This window comes from Schistocerca piceifrons, chromosome 4, assembly GCF_021461385.2.
Source record: "Schistocerca piceifrons isolate TAMUIC-IGC-003096 chromosome 4, iqSchPice1.1, whole genome shotgun sequence".
Taxonomy (NCBI): domain Eukaryota; kingdom Metazoa; phylum Arthropoda; class Insecta; order Orthoptera; family Acrididae; genus Schistocerca; species Schistocerca piceifrons.
The window spans coordinates 480,635,873-480,660,178 of record NC_060141.1 but is presented as its reverse complement, the minus strand read 5'-3'; the positions used below and the strand labels follow the sequence as shown (position 1 = coordinate 480,660,178).

Genomic DNA, 24,306 nt, shown 5'->3' with positions numbered 1-24,306 from the left:
CCTGTAGAGCAGTACGTGGCGCAATTTGTCTTCCGCACCGCATATTTCAAAGAGTGGGCCTCTGTTAAGTGGGAATTTGCACAACGCTGCAGTTGCTCCAAAGCACGGAGGAAAGGAACGCTCCAGTGTGCACTCACAATGAAGACAAAATGGCTCTGAGCACTATGGGATTTAACATCTGAGGTCATCAGTACCCTAGACTTAGAGCTACTTAATCCTAAGTACAGCATCCACATCCATGCCCGAGGCAGGATTCGAACCTGCGACCATAGGGACAGCGCGGTTCCAGACTGAAGCGCCTAGAACCGCTCAGCCACAACTGCTGGCTCATTGGAGACGTAGTACTGTATCAGAAAGCTACCGGGACTCACCAGAGTGTGGTTGCCGTCGACGAAGCAGGAGGCTGCGGTGTCGCCCTGGCCGCTGGCCACGGCCGGCGCGTCGAAGGCGTCCAGCACGCCGCTGCCCGCGGGCAGGCCGTCCCAGCGGCCCGTCTCGGCGAACACCTGCAGGCCGGCGCTGGCCGGCTCGCCTTCGCGGAACAGCCTGAAGTCGCGGCTGTGCGTGCGACCTGCGGTCAAAGGCTCTACTTAACCATCTAACTCGTTAGCGTCATTCAGGTTTTACCAATAAAAGTGTATGAAATGCCACAATGTACATTTCTATGACTGGTTTTTGGTCAAAACTTGGCTGTCTTCAGTGGTGACGGAATCTGGTCGTTAATACGAGAAACCACCGACATCATGCCTCGGAGATTAGCCGTTGAAGCCGAATGATCTCCATGACAACGCCATACATAAACCCACAAGATAACTGTCCACAAATTACGAAGAATTTTCTTTACGTCATCACGAAATACGAGGGGGAGGCCAAAAATAAACGGAATTTCTTTCTAGAAAGCATATACTTCATTGTTTTCAAATACAACCTTAATCTCCTTCGAAGTACTCTCCATTAGCATTAATACACTTGTCCAAACGTTCATTCTAGTGTTCGAAAAACCTTTTGAATTCGTCCTCTTTGATACCTGCCAGCACTTCCATGACATTGCGTTTTACGTCTTCCACATCCGCAAAACGCTTCCCCCTCAAGTCTTTCTTCATCCTCGGGAATAGGAAGAAGTCTGAGGGTGCTAAATCCGGCGAATAGGGCGCGTGCGTCGAGGTAGTCGTCTTCGTTGAGGCCAAAAACTGGCGAACGCTGAGAGCCGTGTGCGTGGGTGCGTTGTCGTGATGCAGGAACCACACGCCAGAATCCCACAAAGCTGGACGTTTTCGCGATAAACTTCTGCGAAGCCGTCTCATAACCTCCAAATAGAATTGTTGGTTTACTGTCTAGTTTTGACGGACAAATTCAGAATGTACGATCCCTTTGATGTCAAAAAAATAGATCAACATCGTTTTCACATTCGATTTCACCTGTCGAGCTTTTTTTGGTCGAGGTGAGCCAGGTGACTTCCATTGTGATGACTGTTGTTTACTTCCTGGATGGTACCGATAGCACCATGACCTGTAATGATTTAGTTGAAAAAATGTTGATCATCTTTGAATGCGTTCTTCATTTCGAGACAGGCTTGAACGCGACGATCCCTTTGATCTCTGGTAAGAAGCTTTGGCACGAATTTTGCTGCCGCTCTTCGCATCCCCAAATCGACGGTCAAGATGCGCTGTATTGAGCTCCAGGACAACTCGGACAAGTTCTCGAGTTGGTTGATTAACCTGCGTCGATCTTCACTGATGAGATCACGTATTTTGTCGATGTTGTCTTCGCTTCGAGCAGTTGAAGGTCGACCGGAACGAGGCTGATCTTCAACCACCATTTCTCCCTTTTTAAACCGAGAAAACCACTCGTACACTTGTGTTTTACTAAGAGCATCGTCTTTGTAGGCTGTCTGAATCATCGCAACAGTTTCTGCTGCGTTCTTGCCGAGCAAGAAACAAAACTTCACTGCCCACGTTGTTCGTAAGAACTAGCCATTTCCTCGTGTCACGTCTGCACTGTACGCACGCTCAAAGAACTACCAAAGAAGCCACAACCTGCTACTACAAGTACACGACGTGCAGCATTACGATTCTGGTTACTTTTGGGTCCCTCTTCGTACATTACTATAAAGAGGGAAGAGGTGTTGTTCTTTTGATATAGTAGAAAGTATGGTTTGAACAAGAGAGCGTCAGTCTTATAAAGGAGTTCTGTGGTAAAGCATATCAACCCCCTCTCCACCTCTCCCTCCCTTCTTCCCTTCTCCCCCATCTCCTAGCCCCTGGAAGATCATGTGTTGTTCATCGTCTTCAGCGTGTTACGTCAATGTTGTGTTTGGTGTTGTTCTCCTGTGCGTACAGAGCTGTGATTTTAATTGTGTACTGGACTTGTACATAGTGTTACTGTCAGTGATCGTTATGTGCTACGCCGTCCATTGCTACTTTTATGCTCCAGCCATACTTCGCCTTGTGTTCTTTTAATTCTCCCAGCGTGAGGTTTTTGTGCTCAATACTTTTTTAAGGTTTTTATCTCCATTTTACAGTCGCCCCCTTTTTGTCTGTTCTCATTCACTATGTTCCCCCATTTTCATATTTCTGTCCGCCATATTTTCTCCTTTGTAATTTTAAATGTCTTCTGTTGTATAATTAATGTCTTTCGGCTGCTGCCAGCCTGCCCCAGATGAGGCAATGAAGTACAACAAAGGGAAAAACATCATATCAGAGACAGAACGCGTTGTTTATTTCGTATTAGTGCGGGTAGCGTGTAAGTAATATGTGTAGTTTTACGTTATTACGATTTCGATCCTCTATTGAATAAAAACTATTGAAGAAAAGAAACTGTGCACCAAGTAAAATCTTACTTAAACAAAGAAAAGAAAGAGTAAAATTTTAATATCCAGCTCTGAAGCTTTAAATGCAAACTGTTCATTAATTCATTGAAGTTAGTTGCTCGTAATAAAGATAGTCTGCGGTAAGAACACTCCAAATATTATAGCTAAACCAGATTCATTCATTCAAAACTACGTAACCAGCTAATGAACTAGACATCAGATGTGTAATTTTCAGGCTGAATGGATTAAGTTTTTTATTTACTTATATATATTTTTTTAAATTTCGTTAGGTACAGAAAGATAACGGGGGGCTTGTGTGAAAGAGTAACAACAAAAGCGTAGCGACATAAAAATATTGTTGTTAGTAGACGCATACACTTACGAAGTAAATTTCATCAGGTGAGTTAACGAAGAACTATTCAGCAGCGCATATGGTACATCTTAACATTGGTTAATGCTCCTGACATTTTTCTGTCACGTTAATGAGAAATAACAACACGGTAATATCGTGTTAGTACATCAGGCAGTCATTTACCACCTGGTTTCACGGAGCTCACTGAGCGTGTTGGGCTTAAGCTGCGCACAGATAAAAGTAACAAATTAAATAGGGAATCCAACAATATTCAGTTACCTAACTAACTCTAAGCAGTGACCAGCACACAAAATTACCGCTACGCCAGACAAGTCGTCAGGACGTAAACAAAATAGTGCTTCCTGTGTGAAGCCGAGGTGGGTCTCTGGTTAAACCTAAATGCAGACTGGCCGTGATCGTTATGAATAACAACATGAAAATACAAATTACTGCCTAACCAACAACATTTATCGTTCCGCACCTACGCTTTTTGAGGACTCTATCTCCATTATCAAGTGGATTTATTATAACGTTTTCAGTTTAGAATTTCTAAAAACAGACAGGACATAGCAGCAACGATATTACATGTAAGAGGACCTGATGATGGCAATATGATGAAATGGGCTCATCGTGAGTGATTTATAAAACAAAAAGAATTTAAAGAGTAGTGCAGCTGGCTGATATTCATAATAATCATGTTATGAGACAGCATAACGTGCCCCAAAGAATAAAAGGAAAAAATTTTAGTTACAGGAAGTGTATGTGAGTAAAACCTACATGCGGGAAAAAGAGTCCGTGACTACTGCAGGACAGCGAAACGTTATCCACAGAAAAGTAGCACATGCGTCTTTTTAACGGAAATAAATCAAGCTGATGATTGTGGTGTAATCCTCCAAAACACCTATTAGGAAGAAAAGCAAAAGAAGAATATTATTACTATGTCTTAAGGGTTACTATGTCACTGGAAGGCGATTCAGGCCAACATTACGCGATGCACCTGAGATGTACAAATGGCGCGAACCCACGCATGAGTACTGGACGGCAATAACACTCGAAACTCAAAGGTCAATCCCTGATTCCTTGTAAAGTCGTTCTTTCGAATTAAAAAATTCTGAGAGGTCAAGGTTCTTATTTATTAAATGCTTGCCATTCTCTTACGAAGATGTAATTGGATTATGTGATTATTGTACTGTTCGTTTTATATGACACTTCGTTGCACAAGCATGTTTTTATCAAAACATACATTTATGCAAGTAGAGGACGCATTTGGAGTCATTGGTCTGACATTATCTATAATCCTTAGAGTAAGACGACGAAAAGCCAGACAGTGTTTGATTCGACCCTGGCTGGGAATAATGGACGAAGCCCGGGACGTATTGATTCCTTATTAATGGAGGAATTGAGACTCGAAGATCCACATGAATTTCTGAACTTCGTGAGAAGGATGTGACTTGTTTTGACGAACTGCCGTCGATGACACAGGAAGGAATTCGCTGAAGCGTCACAGTAAGGTAGGAGGTAATTCCTAGTTCCTTGTCGGAACTAGGGATTAAACCTTTCTTTTATTCATTTGATCGGGTTCTCTCGCTACTGCCAGGTTCTCCTTCCCGGCTTGGTTAAATAAAGAAAAAAACGCAATCAAATGCGAACATTCGTCGATCATGGCGCTACGTATGCAAATCGAAAGTTACGAATGTAAGGTTATATGAATATTTGCTCAGAAAAAAACGACTGGCGAGGTACTCATTACGATATAAAGTTGGCAGGCATGGGCAATCTTTGGTGACCCGCAGGTGTGATTCACATATTTACATGAGCTAGCGGGCAGCGTCGTCACTTGACGCGACAGGAGCGTTCCTAGCGGATAAAGTCAAAACTATAGCGTCCGCGACATTAGCGTATGTTGTAGCATTACGTTATGAATAGCACCCTTTTCTCGATATGCCACGCCAGCAAATTACACCTCAAAACACGCGTTTTTGTAAGTACATTCATTTTACGTTCACCCCATCTTCAGCTGTTTACGTTTATTTGCGCGTCGTGAAAATTGTTTCTTTTTCATGAAGGCAAAGAGTATCTTTCAGATTTCAAAAAAAACTAGCTATGGAGTGCCCCAGGGTTCCGTGTTAGGCCATCTGTTGTTCTTGGTGTACATAAACGATTTGCCAAACCATCTGCCAGTTGCGGAAACGGTGATGTTTGCTGATGACACTAGCATTTTTATAAAAGGATATACTGAGGATGATCTACAGCAGAGTGTCTCTAGGACAATAAATGAGACAGGAAAATGGTTTACTGATAATGCTTTGATCATAAACAAGGATAAAACGGTATTGATGAATTTCAGTAATATTAAAAGTAAAGCTAGAAGAAGAGTAAAAGCTGAGTTAGGGAACTATGTTATTGCACAAGCTCCGTACACAAAATTCCTCGGTATATGGGTGGATGAGCATTTGAGGTGGGAAAAGCATCTAGAAGTTTTGAGTAAAAAATTAAGTAAATGCTGCTATGTGCTAAGAATGCTTCACGAATGTTGCAACACTGAACCATTACTTTGTGCCTATTATGCTTAATAGAACAGTTTGCTTAGATATGGTGTGATCTGGGAAAATACAGGTACGGCAAAACAAGCTTTCAAACTACAAAAAAAGGGCAATTAGAATAATGAAAGGGGTTCCCTGCAGAGTGTCATGCAGGGAAATATTTAAAGAATTTAAAATAATGACTCTTCCTAGCTCATACATCGATGAATGTGTATGCTTTCTGAAAACTCTCCAGGAATTTTCAACATTAAATAATCAGGTTCATAACCATGAAACAAGGAACAGGGATGATTTTCACACAGACACCCACAAAGGAGCACTCTACCAAAAAAGTGTAAACTACCAGCCCAAAATACTTTTTAGTGCATTTCCTTCTACAATAAAGAAAATTAAAGAATTTCATAAATTGAAGGTAGATTTTAAAAAATTTTTACTAACACATAGTTTTTATAGCACTGAAGAATATCTGAATATGGAAAATTAATATTATTTATATATACTGATATAAAACATTTGTATTTATTATCTAAGTTTTTGAAACAAATTAAAGAAAAAAAACTATATTGTATTTGACTACATTCATACAATGTATATTGTCAACGGATGAATAAAGAGATTGATTGATTGATTGATTGACTGATTGATTTAATTACGACGTTTTGCGGTAACTGTCTTCTGGCCTTCAAACTTTCCATTGCAAAATATTCCAACGCCTTTAGTAAAGAAACGATATTCAAAATACGTAAATAAATGTAAACATCTGAAGATGGGATGCCAGGCATCTTGAAATGTCATCAAGCAAAAATAAAGGCATATTAAAACAAGAAATAGCAGTTAATTCACTGTGCATTACTCTCAGTTTCAACAGTTGCAGTGTTCTTATACGTCCACAGAAGACAAGAATTATTTACTGATATTGATACAAGAAAGAAAAGAAAAACGAATACGGTTATGGGATAAGCTGACCCATTCGAAAAGCAATGAGGAGTAAGGTTGCGAATTTCGGTCACAGGCCGGTTATTTGAGTGTTTCCAATTTATTATGTTAATATCCAAAAAACACTATAAATCAGCAGTTTTTAAACATTTGCAAAGAATGCTTTTCATGACCGGTCGCAGAGGCATAGGTAGTCTCTCTAACATTAAATAAATGAAGCCATCATTTCTTTGTCATTTTAAAAACTTTGTCTGAGTCGCCTGAAGTTAACATATATCGGCTGCGTTATACAGAAGCCATACCGGAAAAAAACGTGAACAACAGGAATGTCGAATTCTTAAATCGATAACAATCGCACTCACTCTCATTATGTATGGCATTACTGGGAATATTTTGTGAAGTTTGGAAGATAGGAGACGAGGTACTGGCGGTTCAAATGGTTCAAATGGCTCTGAGCACTCTGCGACTTAACTTCTGAGGTAATCAGTCGCCTAGAACTTAGAACTACTTAAACCTAACTAACCTAAGGACGTCACACACACCCATGCCCGAGGCAGGATTCGAACCTGCGACCGTAGCGGTCACGCGGTTCCAGACTGAAGCGCATAGAACCGCACGGCCACAACGGCTGGCCGGTACTGGCGGAATTAAGGCTATGAGGATGGGTCGTAAGTTGTGCGTGGGCAACTCAGATAGTACAGTACTTGCCCGCGAAAGACAAAGGCCCCGAGTTCGAGTCTCGGTTCGGCACACAGTTTTAATGTGGCAGGAAGTTCCAGCATATTCGTCATTACTCCTAGCACTGACAATAAGACAATATTTGCCCTCAGATGGTCGTTATACTGAGTTATTGATAATAACTTTGAAGGTGTGAGGGCCAATTATCTCGCTAGCTCTCCGTCTACTTCCTTCTGCGCCTCGGATCGAAACCAGTCGTGGGCCAGACCCGCCCGTGATATACAGGATCGTGAGGATCCTCACTATACGCCTGGATTAGGACGCTTAATACTTATTTTATCCATTCGACTTCTACAACACAAAGTAATCACTACAAAGAATGTTTTCCACACACAGATTTTAGAAAAGAAAGTCTGCCGGCCAAACATTTTGCTTTTGTTTAATTACTTGTTCAAATGTTCAAATGTGTGTGAAATCTTATGGGACTTAACTGCTAAGGTCATCAGTCCCTAAGTTTACACACTACTTAACCTAAATTATCCTAAGGACAAACACACACACGCATGCCTGAGGGAAGACTCGAACCTCCGCCCCGGCCAGTGTGGCCGAGCGCTTCTAGGCGTTTCAGTCTGGAACCGCGCCACCGCTACGGTCGCAGGTTCGAATCCCGCCTCGGGCATGGATGTGTGTGATGTCTTTAGGTTAGTTAGGTTTAAGTAGTTCTAAGTTCTAGGGGCTGATGACCTCAGATGTGAAGTCCCTTAGTGTTCAGAGCCATTTGAACCATTTTTTTGAACCTCCGCCAGGACGAACCGCACAGTCCATGACTGCAGCCCCTGAGACAGCTCGGCTAATCCCACACGGCGTTTAATTACACACACACACACACACACACACACACACACACACACGCACACACACACGCACGAAACAAAGAGAATCACCCACATCTAACAAAAAATAAAAGAGTTTATGTTTTTGTAGGTCTACTCTCTCTCTCTCTCTGACACACACACACACACACACACACACACACACACACACACACACACACGCACTCACAAAATTGTTCAAATGGCTCTGAGCACTATGGGACTAACATCTGAGGTCATCAGTCCCCTAGACTTAGAACTACTTAAACCTAACTAACCTAAGGACATAACACACATCCATGCCCGAGGTAGGATTCGAACCTCCGACCGTAGCAGCAGCGCGGTTTCGGACTGAACCGCCTAGAACCACTCGGCCACACACACACACACACACACACACACACACACACACACACACTCACAGAAAAACTACAAAAACACAACCACAGCGATAGCAGACGCTCCCACGACTACAGAAACAAAGAAGTGACAAAAGCATCCAGCAATAGCAAAACAAGACACAAGAAATGCCGGGATGCCAATAGTTCTTGGAATTTTTGGAAATTTGTGGTAAGTTCCAATGGGACCCAACTGCTGAAGTGATCGACCTCACAGTAGTTCTTCACAGCACAGAAACGTGAATGTATTTAGTGCAGTGAAAGTGCTATGGGCCAAAATCTAACACGTCCATATAGAAGAACGGGAAGAATAATGTAAACAACAATGTTAAGAGTTAACACTGTTTATAGATGCAGTTATAGTGTAACTGTTCACAGTGTAGCGAATCAAATTTAAGAGAAAAAAAAATATTGTTACAGTGACCACTGAAGGTGTTCTAGAATAAAGCGTAACGCGTTTGGTCGAAATAAGACTTTCATTACAGTTGCAAAAGACAGTACTTAACCTACAGAACTTTAACAGTAAACCATAAACAAGAACTACCAGAAAGCACACTCGCAATATCCTCCTCTGCGCATGCCGGCACTACTGCCGTCGAGGGCGCATGCGCGAATTCACGGGCACTTACAAGAGAACCTCCCCATCGCACCCCCCTCAGATTTAGTTATAAGTTGGCTCGGTGGATAGGCCTTGAAAAACTGAAGACAGAACAATTGAGAAAACAGGAAGAAGCAGTGTGGAACTATGAAAAAAATAAGCAAAATATACAAACTGATAGTCCATACCGAAGATAGGCAACTTGAAAGATAGGTTTTCCTCACGCGCGCCGTGGTCCTGTGGTTTGCGTGAGCAGCTGCGGATGGAGAGGTCCTTGGTTCAAGGCTGCCCTCGAGTGAAAAATTTAATTTTCTGGGAGTGATTTTCACATCCACAAGAAAACCTAAACCGGGCAAGGCAGAAGAATGTTTTTACCCATTCGCCAAGTGTACAAGTTAGGTGGGTCGACAACATATTCCTGTCATGTGACGCACATGCTGTCACCAGTGTCGTATAGAATATATCAGACGTGTTTTCCTGTGGAGGAAGCGGTTGACCTATGACCTTGCGACCAAATGTTTTCGATTCCCATTGGAGAGGCACGTCCTTTCGTCTACTAATCGCACGGTTTTGCAGTGCGGTCGCAAAACACAGACACTAAACTTATAACAATGAACAGAGACGTCAATGAACGAACGGACAGATCATAACTTTGCGAAAATAAAGAAACTAAAACTTTCACTCGAAGGAAGACTTGAACCAAGCACTTCTCGTTTCGCCGCTGCTCACGCTAACCACGAGACCACGGCGCACCTGCGCTTGAATTGTCCTTGATGTTGCCTATCTTGCCGATGGACTACTCAGTTTGTATATTTTGCTTATTTTTTTCATAGTTCCACACAACTTCTTCCTGTTTTCTCAATTGATCTGTGTTCAGTTTTTTCAAGGCCTATCCACTGTGCCAACTTTTAACTAAATCTGAGGGTGGTGCGATGGGGAGGTTCCCTTGTTAGAACCGCTGTCTATTTTCACGCGTGGATAATGCGCCTTTGCGCTCGTGCCGGATCGTCGTGTAATACCACTTTTAGGCACACGCGAACGTGACGCTAAGGACGTGACTTCCGGATAGGCATCTGGAGAGGGTAAACGGGGAGAACCGGTTGGCGGGCGCCGCATGGGCCGCTGTTCTCTTCCCCAGGGGCACGACCCGGCGGCCGGCAGGCTATTTCCGAGCCGCGATCCGGTTTGCGGCGGCACTTGAGTCGCTTGTCAGTGATGTATCGCCGCGCAGGTTCCCAGCTCCCCCCCCCCCTCCCCCCTCCAGCTTCCTCTCCCCGCACCCTCCCCAACCCCTTTGCCATATTCGGCAACCCGCTCACCGCTATTGACGCCGTCGGCATCTAAGATTCCATTTTGGGTAATGGTGTGTCAGCTGCGAGTAAAGTGCTTTGATGCCGAAATATGTTATGGCTATTACCTTTAAAATATTCAGGGGCTCGCGTCTTTCCCGAAGAGCTACTACTAGATACTGCGGCAATGAATGTGAAGTACTCGTTTCACACTGCCGGGAACCGGTTAACGACCAGTTGCAAACAACTTTGTAGCGCTGTTATCGTTGCTGTTTCCTCCCAGATGTTGGAGTTCTGTTTTAATTACTTCATTTAAAAACTAGAGCGGTCATTAACTCTGAGGGTGGCCTCCACATCACATTGCTTCATTCCGCAATGTTTTATATGACGTGATGTCAACCTTCACTGGACCTGTGAACTAATCCATCTAATCAGTTGCTATTCGATGTGATATGTGAATCATGATGCAATTTACAATTCTCTAAACACACGTCGTTGGAATACTTGTGTGGAGTGACACGTATGTGTAGAGACATTTCTGCAGAGTTTCGGTGGGATAAGCTGCTTTCTTGAGTAGCATACGGCACACTTACGAGTCCTGCTTGTGATGGCAGGTCGATACGCAGCTTTGCCCCAGGTCTAAATAGCGTCGGAAGGTGACTGACTGCGGTTTTGTGAAGTCAACAACTGTGAAAGTAAAGAACGTGGTTGTCGTGACAGACTGATAAGTAGCTTAGCTGGAGGTCTAGGTTAGATTTGAATATGTTTGGTTGTCAGTTGGCGAAGCTAACAAATGTGAAAGCAAGAAACCACCTGAAGTGCCTTAGACTCCTCAGAAATGTCTACACATTCCGTTTCCGTACAAGTGTCATAAAACTCAACTACACATCATCAAGCCAAGCGTAACAGTAAGTATAGGATCAAATCCGCCCCTACTGGCGGGTAAAATCACGATCTTGGTTACTAATATGAAACGTACCCAGTGCTATTCAGAATAACACCAACTTCCGTTATAAATTTAGTTTAGAGGTCAGTATAAACTGCTTCATGTATGTAGTCAGCCCAGTCTCATTAAATTCAATTACAACACAGCGTTACAGTTAAGTGGTAGACCGAAAGGGGTAGCGCAGTGGTTAGCACATTGGATTCGAATACGGGAGGACGACGGTTCAAACCCGCAGCAGGCAATCCAGATTTAGATTTTCATGTTAACAGAATCTCCCGTCGGTTCTTGATAGAACAACAATATAATAAATGAAAAGCACCAGTTTGCTTTTGTTCTACAATATTACTTTTGTTGTTAAATGGTTTCCGGCTTACAAGGCCATCTTCAGACATTTACTGAGTATTATCACCAAAGAAGTTACAATGTTTGCAAAAAACATTGCAAGAGAAGTAACACGTCTAGGCTAAAGTAGAAACATACAGTAAGTGACATCTTTGAGAGTGTGGTGGTAATGCAATGAAAAAGTAAAAATTGAGCAGTAAATAATAACAATAGAGTAGACAGGAAACCTTTAACACAAAATAAGAATAGCATGCCTACATAGCAGTTTCTATTAATAAACAAAATTAATAAAATAAAATAAAATTAGTACTAGACAAAGCTACATCAGGAGGTATGACACATGGAGAGTGATAAACAAACCAATTAAAAGAAGAGACAATTATCAATGTAACTACAGAATAAATAAGGAACTTAAGCAATATCAATAAGATAAACAGAAATAAATAAATGCAGGAAAATGGAGGCGTTTGAGGGAACCTACAGTAAATGCAATATTTGAGAGTGTGGTGGTACTGCATTTTAAAATTATAATCAAAACAGTGGCTGTGTGACAGTTTGCATTAAATAAATGAACAAAGTAAAATATGAACAATATTTGATTACTTTCCGTCTCAGAGTAGTAATGCAACCTACGTACTCAATTATTTTCTGAATATATATCAATATCTGTTTTTTCTTTACAGTTTTTGCCCTCTACAGCTCCCTCTAGTACCACGTAAGTTAATCCCTAATATCGTAACACATATTCTATTATGCTGTCCCTCCTTCTTGGCAGTGTTTGCCATAGATTCCTTTCCTTGCCGATTCTACAGAGAACCTCTTCACTCCCTACCTTATCACTCCACCTAATTTTCAACAATCTTCCGTAGTACCACATCTAAAATGATTCGAGTCTCCTCTGTTCCGGTTTTCCCACAGTCCATGTTTTGCTACCATTCAATGTTGTGCTCCTGACGTATATTCTCAGAAATTTCTTCCTCAAATTCGGGCCTATGTTTGAGACTAGTAGACTTCCCCGGACCAGGAATGGCTATGGCTCTGAGCACTATAGGACTTAACTTCTGAGGTCATCAGTCCCCTAGAACTTGGAATTACTTAAACCTAACTAACCTAAGGACATCACACACATTCATGCCCGAGGCAGGATTCGAACCTGCGACCGTAGCTGTCGTACAGTTCCAGACTGAAGCGCCTAGAACCACTGGGCCACACCGGCCGGCGGGGCCAGGAATGTCATTATTGTCAGAGCTAATCTGCATTTTATCTCCTTGCCCCGTCCACCGTGGATTATTTTGCTGCCAACATAGCAGAATTCCTTAACTTCACTTTCTTTGTGATCCTAAATTTTGATGTCAAATTTCAAGCTGTTGTCATTTCTGATACTTCTCATTACTTTCGTCTTCCATCGATTTACTCTAAGTCCGTTCTCTGTACTCATTAGAGTGTTCATTACCTTCAAAACATCCTGTAATTGGTTCAAATGTCTCTGAGCACTATGGGACTTAACATCTGAGGTCATCAGTCCCCTAGAACTTAGAACTACTTAAAACTAAACTAACCTAAGGACGTCACACACATCCATGGCCGAGGCAGGACTCGAACCTGCGACCGTAGCGGTCGCACGGTTCCAGACTGTAGCGCCTAGAACCGCTCGGTCACCGCGGGCCGGCCATCCTGTAACTCTTCCTCCACATTATTGCCAACCATTCTGGGGCCATTTCGGTTGATCGGGTCCATCTCATGGTACAATGTTTGCTCCCCAATGTGATACTATGTGCAAAGACGACAGGGATCCTTTACACACAGCGCGCATAATCGAAGATTCATTTTCTGGGCACGAGTATAAGCTATCGCCACTTTCGTCGCCACCACAGCACCAGATCTCAAAATATTATTATGTTACCTGAACTTACCACTATTTCGCAGGAAGTATGTTCTAAAATTCCTGTGAAAGACGTACAGGACCCGTATTTAACCCTGGACTGGAAGCTGCTTTGAATCCTAACGAGTTTTCTACACCGAAGTAAGCATGGTAATCCGTTCTGTTTTTAGTGTTTCCATATTTTTGGACAAACTGTGTAACTGACTAAATTATTGCAGGAATTGAACCACACGGCTAGAAAGAATTGTGTACTACCACTGATTTTTCTCTCCAACTAAGCTTGTTTCATGATAGAGTCGATAACGCAGGTTTCAGACATTTTGCACCACTGAACCTTGTGGCTGCGATTAAATGAACTGTCGGCGATACCTCACAGCACTTTGAATGTTGTTTTACATATACAGGTATCTTTTGCTCTGTCTTCGACAGACGCATATTAAGTTCAGTAACCACTTTCAGGACATTGGTACTTTAGTCAGAGATGAAATTTTCGTCAATTTCTGCGTGGGTCGATCGATGAGGCTAGTTTTTCTTACCACATTAGGTTTGACAGACAAAATTTTGTCACGTACCCTGTGTGCTGTCATGCCACTAGTACAGTACCTCTGGTCAGCAAAGGAAGAATCGCACTGTAAGAGTTCCACAAGGGTCAAAGATGAACAGAAACGATCCATGATCAAGCATCTCAGCAAATACTCTGTTGGCGGTATTAGTCATTTGAAGCGCGAAAGGCACAGGGAGAAAATGAATTACAGAACACTAAGTCCACGTTATTGAAAAGTATAAAAAGTTTAGCTTGCCAATAAGAGTAACATGTCACACAACAGAGTCAAAAAGCCAGTATTATCGCTCTGGATATTAAGACATGAACATATTGTACGACGGTATAGCAAAATAAAATACAGAACAGTCTGCTTGTGATAATTCTTATTGCTAGTCTCTGAAACAGGAGCCGACGTTATGATTAATAATGTGTATTTCAACAGCAGTTTTCACAGAATGTATTAGCGCCTAATTACACTGTGTGGTATACCACATTCAGCGAACATTTTATTAGTAATTAATAGGATTGTACGTAGCGGTTTAGACTGACAGGGGATGTAATGACAAATCCTTCACAGAAGACTGAGGGTCAGTGAGACAGATTCTCCTGCTAGGTACTTCTAGCACACTTTCTTTTGGATCAATTGATGTATCGCCATAAGTTTGAAGCATCAGATAGATAGGAGTGCTTTTTTCTCGTTTTTGTCAATTTTGCAGTTGCGGCTGTGATGTAGCAACAAGTTGAAATCAATTTCCTTTTGTCGGGAAATATTACAGGCGATGAGCGTTATGTTAGGTATGTGACCTCAACATCATATAGCAATGCAGCACGACAGATGAGAACCAATGTAAAAATTCTTTATTTTTCAAAATGATAGTGGTAGCCAACTATAAATTCGTTTCCTAAAGTACCACAGTTAACCAGCATCGTTATCTCAAAGTATTAAAATGTTAGTGCCAGTCTTTGTAGAAAATTGCCTAAAAGTAACTATCCATTCGCACAGCGTTCAGGGCCAGGGGGTTTCTTGCTCTCTCTCTCTCTCTCTCTCTCTCTCTCTCTCTCACCGGAAAGAATATCTAGTCAATCTTGCCCCCCCCCCCCTCTCACCTATTCCCCTGCTGTTAAATAAACAACAGCACACCGCTGAGCATATGTTTTGCCGACTAATGTCATAATTGCTGATGTTCGATGAGAATTACATCTAATTGTAAACCTCATTTCATACGAAATTTAGTCTATGATTACCACGTATCTACTCCTGTATTTCTTTTGTGCTCTTCGCTGCAGAAACACAACAAGAACAGCTGTGTTTCCTCGAAGCATACTGCACTTGCTGTTCGTAACACAAACCAAGAACTGTTTACACTCTTAGGCAAACAGTCTAAAGACAAACTAGCTTATATTTGCACTGCAATAAAGGGAGTCAGAAAGATAAGCTAGTTTCCCCTGCACACTGCCGGTCGGACTTACGCTTCCCGTCCTAGCTGCTTATACGAGCTATATACCCAAAACTTTGTAACTGATTAATATCATACACGTATCTAATATGCGTGACTCTCGCTAGCAGGGAGACTAAGGAATTTGGAGGACTTTCATTACAATTAGGCGTGATATATCGGTAGTAGCTTGTACATTTCAGAGAAACTTGCCATAACTCACATGGATGATGGCCGATACGGAACGAGCGAATGGAGTAGCACAATGGTTAAGCAACTAAATTCATAATAGCCTTGAGTGGGACTCATATTGTCTCAATTTTTCCATTGATCCCGTGTGTCACTGATGATGTTCATTCAGATCATTATCATGACACTTCTCCAAATGTAATATTTTGTTGCTAATGATGCCGACTTCGACTAACATTGAATATTATATTCTATGCATTAAACAAATCGGCAAAACAAAACAATGAGAAACGAATATAAACTTGCGAAATAAGCCAGGAAGAAATATTTTGTGTAGATGGCGCTGAACAACTTTCAGGAAGGTTAAAAATTTCATTATAAAATACACAACTGTACCATTTTTCGCCATCGAAAATTCTTCTACGAAAAATTATGGTAAAACCGTGTATTCTATAATGGAAGTTAGAAAGACTTATGGTCATCTGTTAATTCGTTGAGCTGTACGCAAACGCCCAACTGTGTCTGTTATCCGTGAAAGGGATTCTGAAACTCATCAGGTAACATAGCGATAACATAACATAAAATGATATTTTAATGTTTGTCACTGTATACATAGCGATAATAGGAAGAAAGAAGGTCAACTAGAGAAAAATCTGGTTTGCGATAAATGCCCTGTTTCGTTCTTGTTATAATGCGCGTTATCGGTGCTTGCGAGTAGTATCCACGTAATATTGTTAGGAAGCAGATGGATGCCCCTTTGAAGGTGTTTGCTTTAGATGTATAAAAACCGAAACCTTCAAAACTGATGAACAGTTTGCTCTGCAGTCGCAGGAGGAAGTCATCATTCCCTTCTGCAAACGAATAACCTTGACCTAACTTCGTTATACTGACGATACATTTGTGATCTGCCACATGGGATCTAAGGTCTTGTGCTGTTTGTTGATGATAGGAACAGTGTGAAGACTAATACCAAGTTCACTGTTGAGATGGAGAGAGTAAGAAAATTACCAGTTCCAGATGTTTTGCCGGTTTACCGGAAGCTAACACATACAGACCTATTTCTCACTGTGCATATCTTTCATTATTCAGTCGAAAAGAGAACCGTTTTAAACAAGGTGATGCGTAGAGCTAAAATGGTTTCTGGCAAAGGCTTCCTGGATTTCAAGCCCAGATATCTGAAAAAAAATGCGTTCTGGAAGAATGGATACAGTAAACGAGATGTTCAAGTAGCCATTTCTAAGAAAATGAAGCACAGAGTGACGCAGTCAGCACAAGATGATAAGCCTATGTACTCCCTCCTTACAACAAATAAAACAGAGTACTGGGCAGACATGATATTCAAGCCATTTTCGAACCAACAAAGAAAATTAAGAAATTCGGCACCTGGTAAAAGACAGCCTTGGCGTCAATCTTGCTGGAAGTTATTATAAAATTATTCGTGGTAGCAATGACATTGTGAGCCGATACGGACGACTTCACAACTCTGTACAAAGCACCGGCGTCACTTTAAATATCGCAATTTTGACGAATCTGTTGTTCCCGAACAGAATATTGTAAACACATATCCGATTATGTTCCATAAAATTATAATATACTATTGGCCATTAAAATTGCTACACCACGAAGATGATGTGCTACAGACGCGAAATTTAACCGTCAGGAAGAAGATGCTGTGATATGCAAATCATTAGCTTCTCAGAGCATTCACACAAAGTTGGCGCCGGTGGTGACACCTACAACGTGCTGACATGAGGAAAGTTTCCAAGCGATTTCTCATACACAAACAGCAGTTGACCGGCGTTGCCTGGTGAAACGTTGTTGTGATGCCTCGTGTAAGCAGGAGAAATGCGTACCATCACGTTTCCGACTTTAATAAAGGTCGGATTGTGGCCTATCGCGATTGCGGTTTATCGTATCGCGACATTGCTGCTAGCGTTGGTCGAGATCTAATGACCGTTAGCAGAATATGGAATCGGTGGGTTCAGGAGGGTAATACGGAACGCCATACGATCCCAACGGCCTCGTATCACTAGCAGTCGAGATGACAGCCATCTTATCCGCATGGCTGTAACGGATCGTGCAGCCACGTCTCGATCCCTTAGTCAAGCGATGGGGACGTTTGCAAGACAACAACCATCTGCACGAACAGTTCGACGACCAATGCAGCAGCATGGACTATCAGCTCGAGACCATGGCTGCGGTTACCCTTGACGCTGCATCACAGACAGGAGCGCCTGCGATGGTGTACTCAACGGCGAACCTGGGTGCACGAATGGCAAAACGTCATTTTTTCGGATGAATTCAGGTTCTGTTTACAGCATCGTGATGGTCGCATCCGTGTTTTGCGACATCGCGGTGAACACACATTGGAAGCGTGTATTCGTCATCGCCATATTGGCGTATCACCCGGCGTGATGGTATGGGGTGCCATTGGTTACACGTCTCGGTCACCTCTTGTTCGCATTGACGGCACTTTGAACAGTGGACGTTACATTTCAGATGAGTTACGACCCGTTGCACTATCCTTCATTCGATCCTTGCGAAACCCTACATTTCAGCAGGATAATGAACGACCGCATGTTGCAGGTCCTGTACGGGCCTTTCTGGATACAGAAAATGTTCGACTGCTGCCCTGGCCAGCACATTCTCCAGATCTCTCACCAACTGAAAACGTCTAGTAAATGGTGGCCTAGCAACTGGCTCGTCACAATACGCCAGTCACTACTCTTGATGAACTGTGGTATCGTGTTGAAGCTGCATGGGCAGCTGTACCTGTACACGCCATCCAAGTTCTGTTTGACTCAATGCCCAGGCGTGTCAAGGCCGTTATTATGGCCAGAGGTGGTTGTTCTGGGTACTGATTACTCAGGATCTATGCACCCAAATTGCGTGAAAATGTAATCACATGTCAGTTCTGGTATATATATTTGTCCAATTAATACCGGTTTATCATCTGCATTTCTTCTTGGTGTAGCAGTTTTAATGGCCAGTAGTGTATTATCTTATTCACCTAGGTGCTATGAAACTATCATCAGACAGGCCATCGTGGTCAGTATGTGCAACATCAGCTTTAATGGATGCAGCGGCTGCAGTCTTGCTGCTGCGTGGGGAACGGCTATTGATGCTGAAGGGCTACAGATAAATTAACTGAGCTATTCACCGTCTAACGAAATAAGCACCGCTAGTAATATACCTCCATCACAGAATCGGTATGATTCTGATGATACATCGAAGTTCCGTGGCTTCGGAGGACCAAATAAAGTACGATACGGTCTAGACGTAACTCTGGACGATGGCGACTGACGAAATTATAAAGCTTGAGATTACATAAAATCTGCCGCAGCGAAAAGTTAGTGGAACATTCATCGAATTCTGTTTTTTTTTTAATTTATTTATTTTTATTTCAGACGAGACGCATCTTATGTACAAGTTGTCACACGTAATGGCCAAAACGATCAACATTCTTGTCCGTAGACGACACTATTTGCCTTATTGCAAACATCAGAACACGCCCCAAAAATGGTCGCAGCGAGCTAGTCGAAATGTCAGGTTTGTTCAGACAGTAAAAGAAAGTGACGAAGTGCAGTTACCAAGAAGATTTCTTTGACAACGGCAAAGCTGCAGAGTTCCAGACATACGTCGCATGATTCTCACGGATGTGTACCACAATAAGGCGTCCACGAGCTACGACAACAGATGCCAGAAGAACTGTTGGAATTCACAGTAGCATTCTCAAAGTTTTTTCGCTGTTTATGGTGCGATCTGTGTTATTCTAGCAATGACTGCGGCCTGTGACGCAGCGCTTTCGTATCTGAGACATCCTTACGCCTCTTGTTGAACTGTCGCCGTGCTGCTCGTTTCGAATAGAAAGGCGATGACGTCAGCATCGCGTCGCGTAGCCCACGGGCAACGTTATGGCGAGTCTAAATGTAACTCTGATGAGGTCTCCAACAGACGTCAACTGTCACCAGTCGCGACAATTGCCACCCCTTAAATCTGACCTCATCTCGTTCCGTGAACTGACGGACGCAGAAGGCTATTTCAAATATATGATGTAATCTTCAGCACCCGCGTTGTGATGGCCAGACCTCGTCACTGAAAACAACGTTTTAGACATCACGTAACATCACACCATTAACTGTCAATAAACGCTTAGTATAAGAAACTTTTATTTTAAATAGCCATGTGATCTCTTCATACACGTTTTGTGCAGTTGGTCAGTTAGTCTCAGTAGAATCAGTGCTTTTTCCTCTTTCACGATGGATTGTTCTTTCGTCGAGTAATCTTTAAGAAAATCTAAACATTGATATAATAACGTAGGCCTCCGCGGCCGGTGTCATAGTGATTAAAATTCTTCTGGGTATTATGCCACGTCATTACTAAAAACTAACAACAATAATAAACTGAAACCGACGTTTCGGCCGAATTGCAATGGCCTTCCTGAGGGCACGACTGGTATTGCATGGGGATAGGTGCTTCTATTTATTACAGACTATCGATGTCTGACGTCACTGTTGTAAAACTTTTTTGACCCTCTAATATGATTGGCTAGTCATGACGTAAGGGAAGATGGAAGGAAAGAGGCTATTCGTGGATGTCCATGTCGTCAACGATTGGAGGCTGTCCGCCAATCATCGTTCGGCTTCTGGTCGACAAGTTTTCCTCCTGGTGTTCGCTGAAGTGGACTGACAGTTGCTCTACAGCTGTTTGTGCAAATACGTCCGTGTCCCGTGTAGCTTCTACCCCGCGACCGCTCCTGGCGCGTTGGACTGGGATGGCCGGCAGCCAGGACCCCGGGAGTTTGTAGCCATCTTCACTGTTGATGTTGTCAGGCTGCTTAAAAATTTCGATCGCCTCCCGTATTTTACGTTCTCGCATCCACGATTCTTTCGCCAGTACTCGGGTTTCCTGGAACTTGATAGGTTGTCCACAGTCACAGTGGTGTTCCGCTATCGCCGATTTATTATGTTGTTGTAATCGTACATAGCGTTCGTGTTCTGCTACTCGTAAGCTGACAGGTCTCCCTGTTTCTCCTATGTAGGCAGCTCCGCACTCACACCGTAAGTCGTAAACACCTGCAGTGTTAAGATTGTTGACTACATCCTTGGTGGAATCTATCATTTCGCGGATCCTGTGACTGCTTCGAAAAATTGGTCTGAAACCTCGTCGGCGGAGGACGTTTCCTAGCCGTTCACTGACGCCTTTTACATTTGGTAAGTGCGCCAGTGGAAGCTTCTCTTCTTTCCCTTCTTCTCGTGTTCTGCTCCCTTTGGTTTTAGCTACCTTTCTTACGATGTTGTCATCATAGCCGTTGGCATGAAACGTGTGTTGTAGCTCCTTTAATTCTTCTTTGATGTTATTTTCATCGCTTATCCGGTAGGCTCGGACAGTTAACGTATGCAGAACAGAATACTTTTGAGCTGGGTGGTGGTGGTTCTCCCGAGCACTATAAATCTAAACATTCTTCATTGGGATGTGCGTGAAAAAAAATTCAGGGCAACAACAAATTACATCAATAGAGATTCTTGTGGGAGTACCAAAACAGGGTAATCTGAATGGAGAGTGGACAGGCTGAAGTTGCACTTAGCTGGAATTACTGGCGCGAAATAGAAAGAGAATCATGACTTACGCTCATTCGCCTAAGAGTTAACAACTATTATATTAACAGATGGTGTAACACGTCTTGAGTTTGATAGGAACAGGAAAGTGAGTAACAGATTGTGTTACTGAAAGCTGTCCGCAGCTCGTGGTCGTGCGGTAGCATTCTCGCTTCCCGCGCCCGGGTTCCCGGGTTCGATTCCCGGCGGGGTCAGGGATTTTCTCTGCCTCGTGATGACTTGGTGTTGTGTGCTGTCCTGAGGTTGGTTAGGTTTAAGTAGTTCTAAGTTCTAGGGGACTGATGACCATAGATGTTAAGTCCCGTAGTGCTCGGAGCCATTTGAACCATTTATTTTACTGAAAGCTGGTCAGTGAACCAACACTGCTCCTCAGCAGCGAACGCATATTAGAAAGCAGCACATCTCGACATTGCAAACTAGAAAGTCTTAATGAACGAATGAGGAACTGGACACATTCATAATACAGAAGAAGGTAGGGTTGTGACTATTGATAGGCTTTGGCGACTAGAACGCCACATTAAGAGAGAGGTAGTTAGAGAAAGCCAGTGGAGCAAACGGAGACGAGAAAGAGTTTTAAATGGTTGCGGTATGTTTCGAATGATTTCACCAATCAGCATCCTCCAAAAACCGAAATTCCAGGAGGAATACTTGTCTTTACATTTTTTTTTTTGTTCTTAGTCGTCAGTTTGTCAAGCAGTTGCTATCCAGTATATTTTCCTACCTTGCGATTATATTCTCCTCTGTACGTGTCAACATCCTGTACTATGTGTTTCGCATATTCTAGTCTTTGTCCGCTCCGAAAACTTTTCACTCTGCTGCGGCTTCCTGCGATGTGCTTGTACAGCGTAACGCCCAGCGCCTTAGCTTGCTTGCTAGACCGGAAGGTGAACCAGACACGCATCGAATTTGGGCGATGGGTTAACGACCCTGGCTGATGCCAGACGATTTCCCACAATCGTTTATGCAAAAGCCTCAGACTACGACCACACACAGAACACAGTTACACAACCCACTGACAGGTAAAGCACACGGCTTGCCTGCCTTACGTAAGAGACGATTCTTGTGGGAGGACGGTTATCCGGACACCAAGTTAAATAAACGTAAATTCGCCATGTCCTTAGTAGAGCGGACCCCGTGCTACACGGAAAATGCCAACGAAACGAAAAAGACTCTTGCGTTGAGCGTGTAGGCATAAATTGCCAGACACACGAGCAGATGTCGTACTAACGTTCCCCTTCTTCTGCTAAGAGACTTCCACTGGTTGTTTTTCCTACTTATTCCTTTAATTACGGCTTGGTTTTTTTTCACTTATTTTTTTCAACCTTCTTCGATGGCACAACGTTTCTCCCTCTCCATGTTTCCGATGGTTAACATTTCATTTCTGTACAATGTTCTGTTTCAGACGCGCAGTTAAGGTGTTTCTTCCTTTTTTCCCTGTACATTTATCTGAGACCAGTAAAACTCTGTTACTGAAAAAAGGTTTCTCCACCTGCACCGGTCACTTCTTACATCTCTCTTGCTTTCACCAGTCACTCTACTTACTTCTCATGAAAAGAAAAAGAAAAATAGTTTCTTGCGATACTGGGTCGTTTATAATCTTTATGCCCAGCCACTCGTTAGTCTTATTTCTAGAACTCAACAAATTCGTCTTTGTTTTATCTGGCATACTGCTGACCATTCTTTTCAACAGGTTTAGGTCTTCCTCGCTTTCGAGCACTAGGGCTACGTCGTCTGTGAATTATACCAGTGCCATTTGTTCACCACGCAGTTTTACTCGTCTTCCAAAACTTTTATTTTCCATTTCATTAAATTCATTTCGGCGCACTAGTTGCACAACAATAACAGTAAGTTGAAACTTGGCCTCACATCCTTCTTAAAACAAACCTGTTTTTCCTATGTTCCACATTCACTACACACATCTGGAAGATTAATTACACTACCGGCCATTAAAATTACTACACCAACAAGAAATACAGATGATAAACGGGTATTCATTGGACAAATATAAATACTAGAACTGACATCTGATTAAATTTTCACGCAATTTGGGTGCATAGATCCTGAGAAATCAGTACCCAGAACAACCACCTCTGGCTGTAATAACGACCTTGATACGCCTGGGCATTGAGTCAGACAGATCTTGGATGGCGTGTACAGGTACAGCTGCCCATGCAGCTTCAACACGATGCTACAGTTCATCAAGAGTAGTCACTGGTGTATTGTGACGAGCCAGTTGCTCGGCCACCATTGATCAGACCTTTTCCATTGGTGAGAGGTCTGGAGAATGTGCTGGCCAGGGCAGCAGTCGACCATTTTCTGTATCCAGAAAGGCCCGTACAGGACGTGCAACATTCGGTCGTGCATTATTCTGCTGAAATGTAGGGTTTCGCATGGGTCGAATGAAGGGTAGAACCACGGGTCGTAACACATCTGAAATGTAACGTCCACTGTTCAAAGTGCCGTCAATGCGAACAAGAGGAGACCGAGACGTGTAACCAGTGGCACTCCATACCATCACGCCGGGTGATACGCCAGTGTGGCGATGACGAATACACGCTTCCAATGTGCGTTCACCGCGATGTCGCCAAACACGGATGCGACCATCATGATGCTGTAAATAGAACCTGGATTCATCCTAAAAAATGACATTTTGCCATTCGTGCACCCAGGTTCGTCGTAGAGTACACCATCGCAGACGTGATGCAGCGTCAACGGTAACCGCAGCCATGATCTCCGAGCTGATACTCTATGCTGCTGCAAACGTTGTCGCCGGCAGTAGTGGCCGAGCGGTTCTAGGCGCTACAGTCTGGAACCGCGCGACCGCTACGGTCGCAGGTTCGAATCCTGCCTAGGGCATAGATGTGTGTGATGTCC

At 43.0% G+C, this 24,306-nt stretch overlaps 1 protein-coding gene across 1 annotated transcript in view; it reads right to left on the bottom strand.

Annotated features, from left to right (window-relative positions):
• The window catches only part of LOC124795929 (spondin-2-like), a 259,765-nt gene that overhangs the window by 59,121 nt on the left and 176,338 nt on the right, over window positions 1–24,306 (bottom strand). The window contains exon 4 of the mRNA XM_047260010.1: window positions 372–571. Within this exon, the coding sequence (XP_047115966.1) occupies window positions 372–571 (200 nt within the window). The remainder of the gene's footprint in view (window positions 1–371; window positions 572–24,306) is intronic.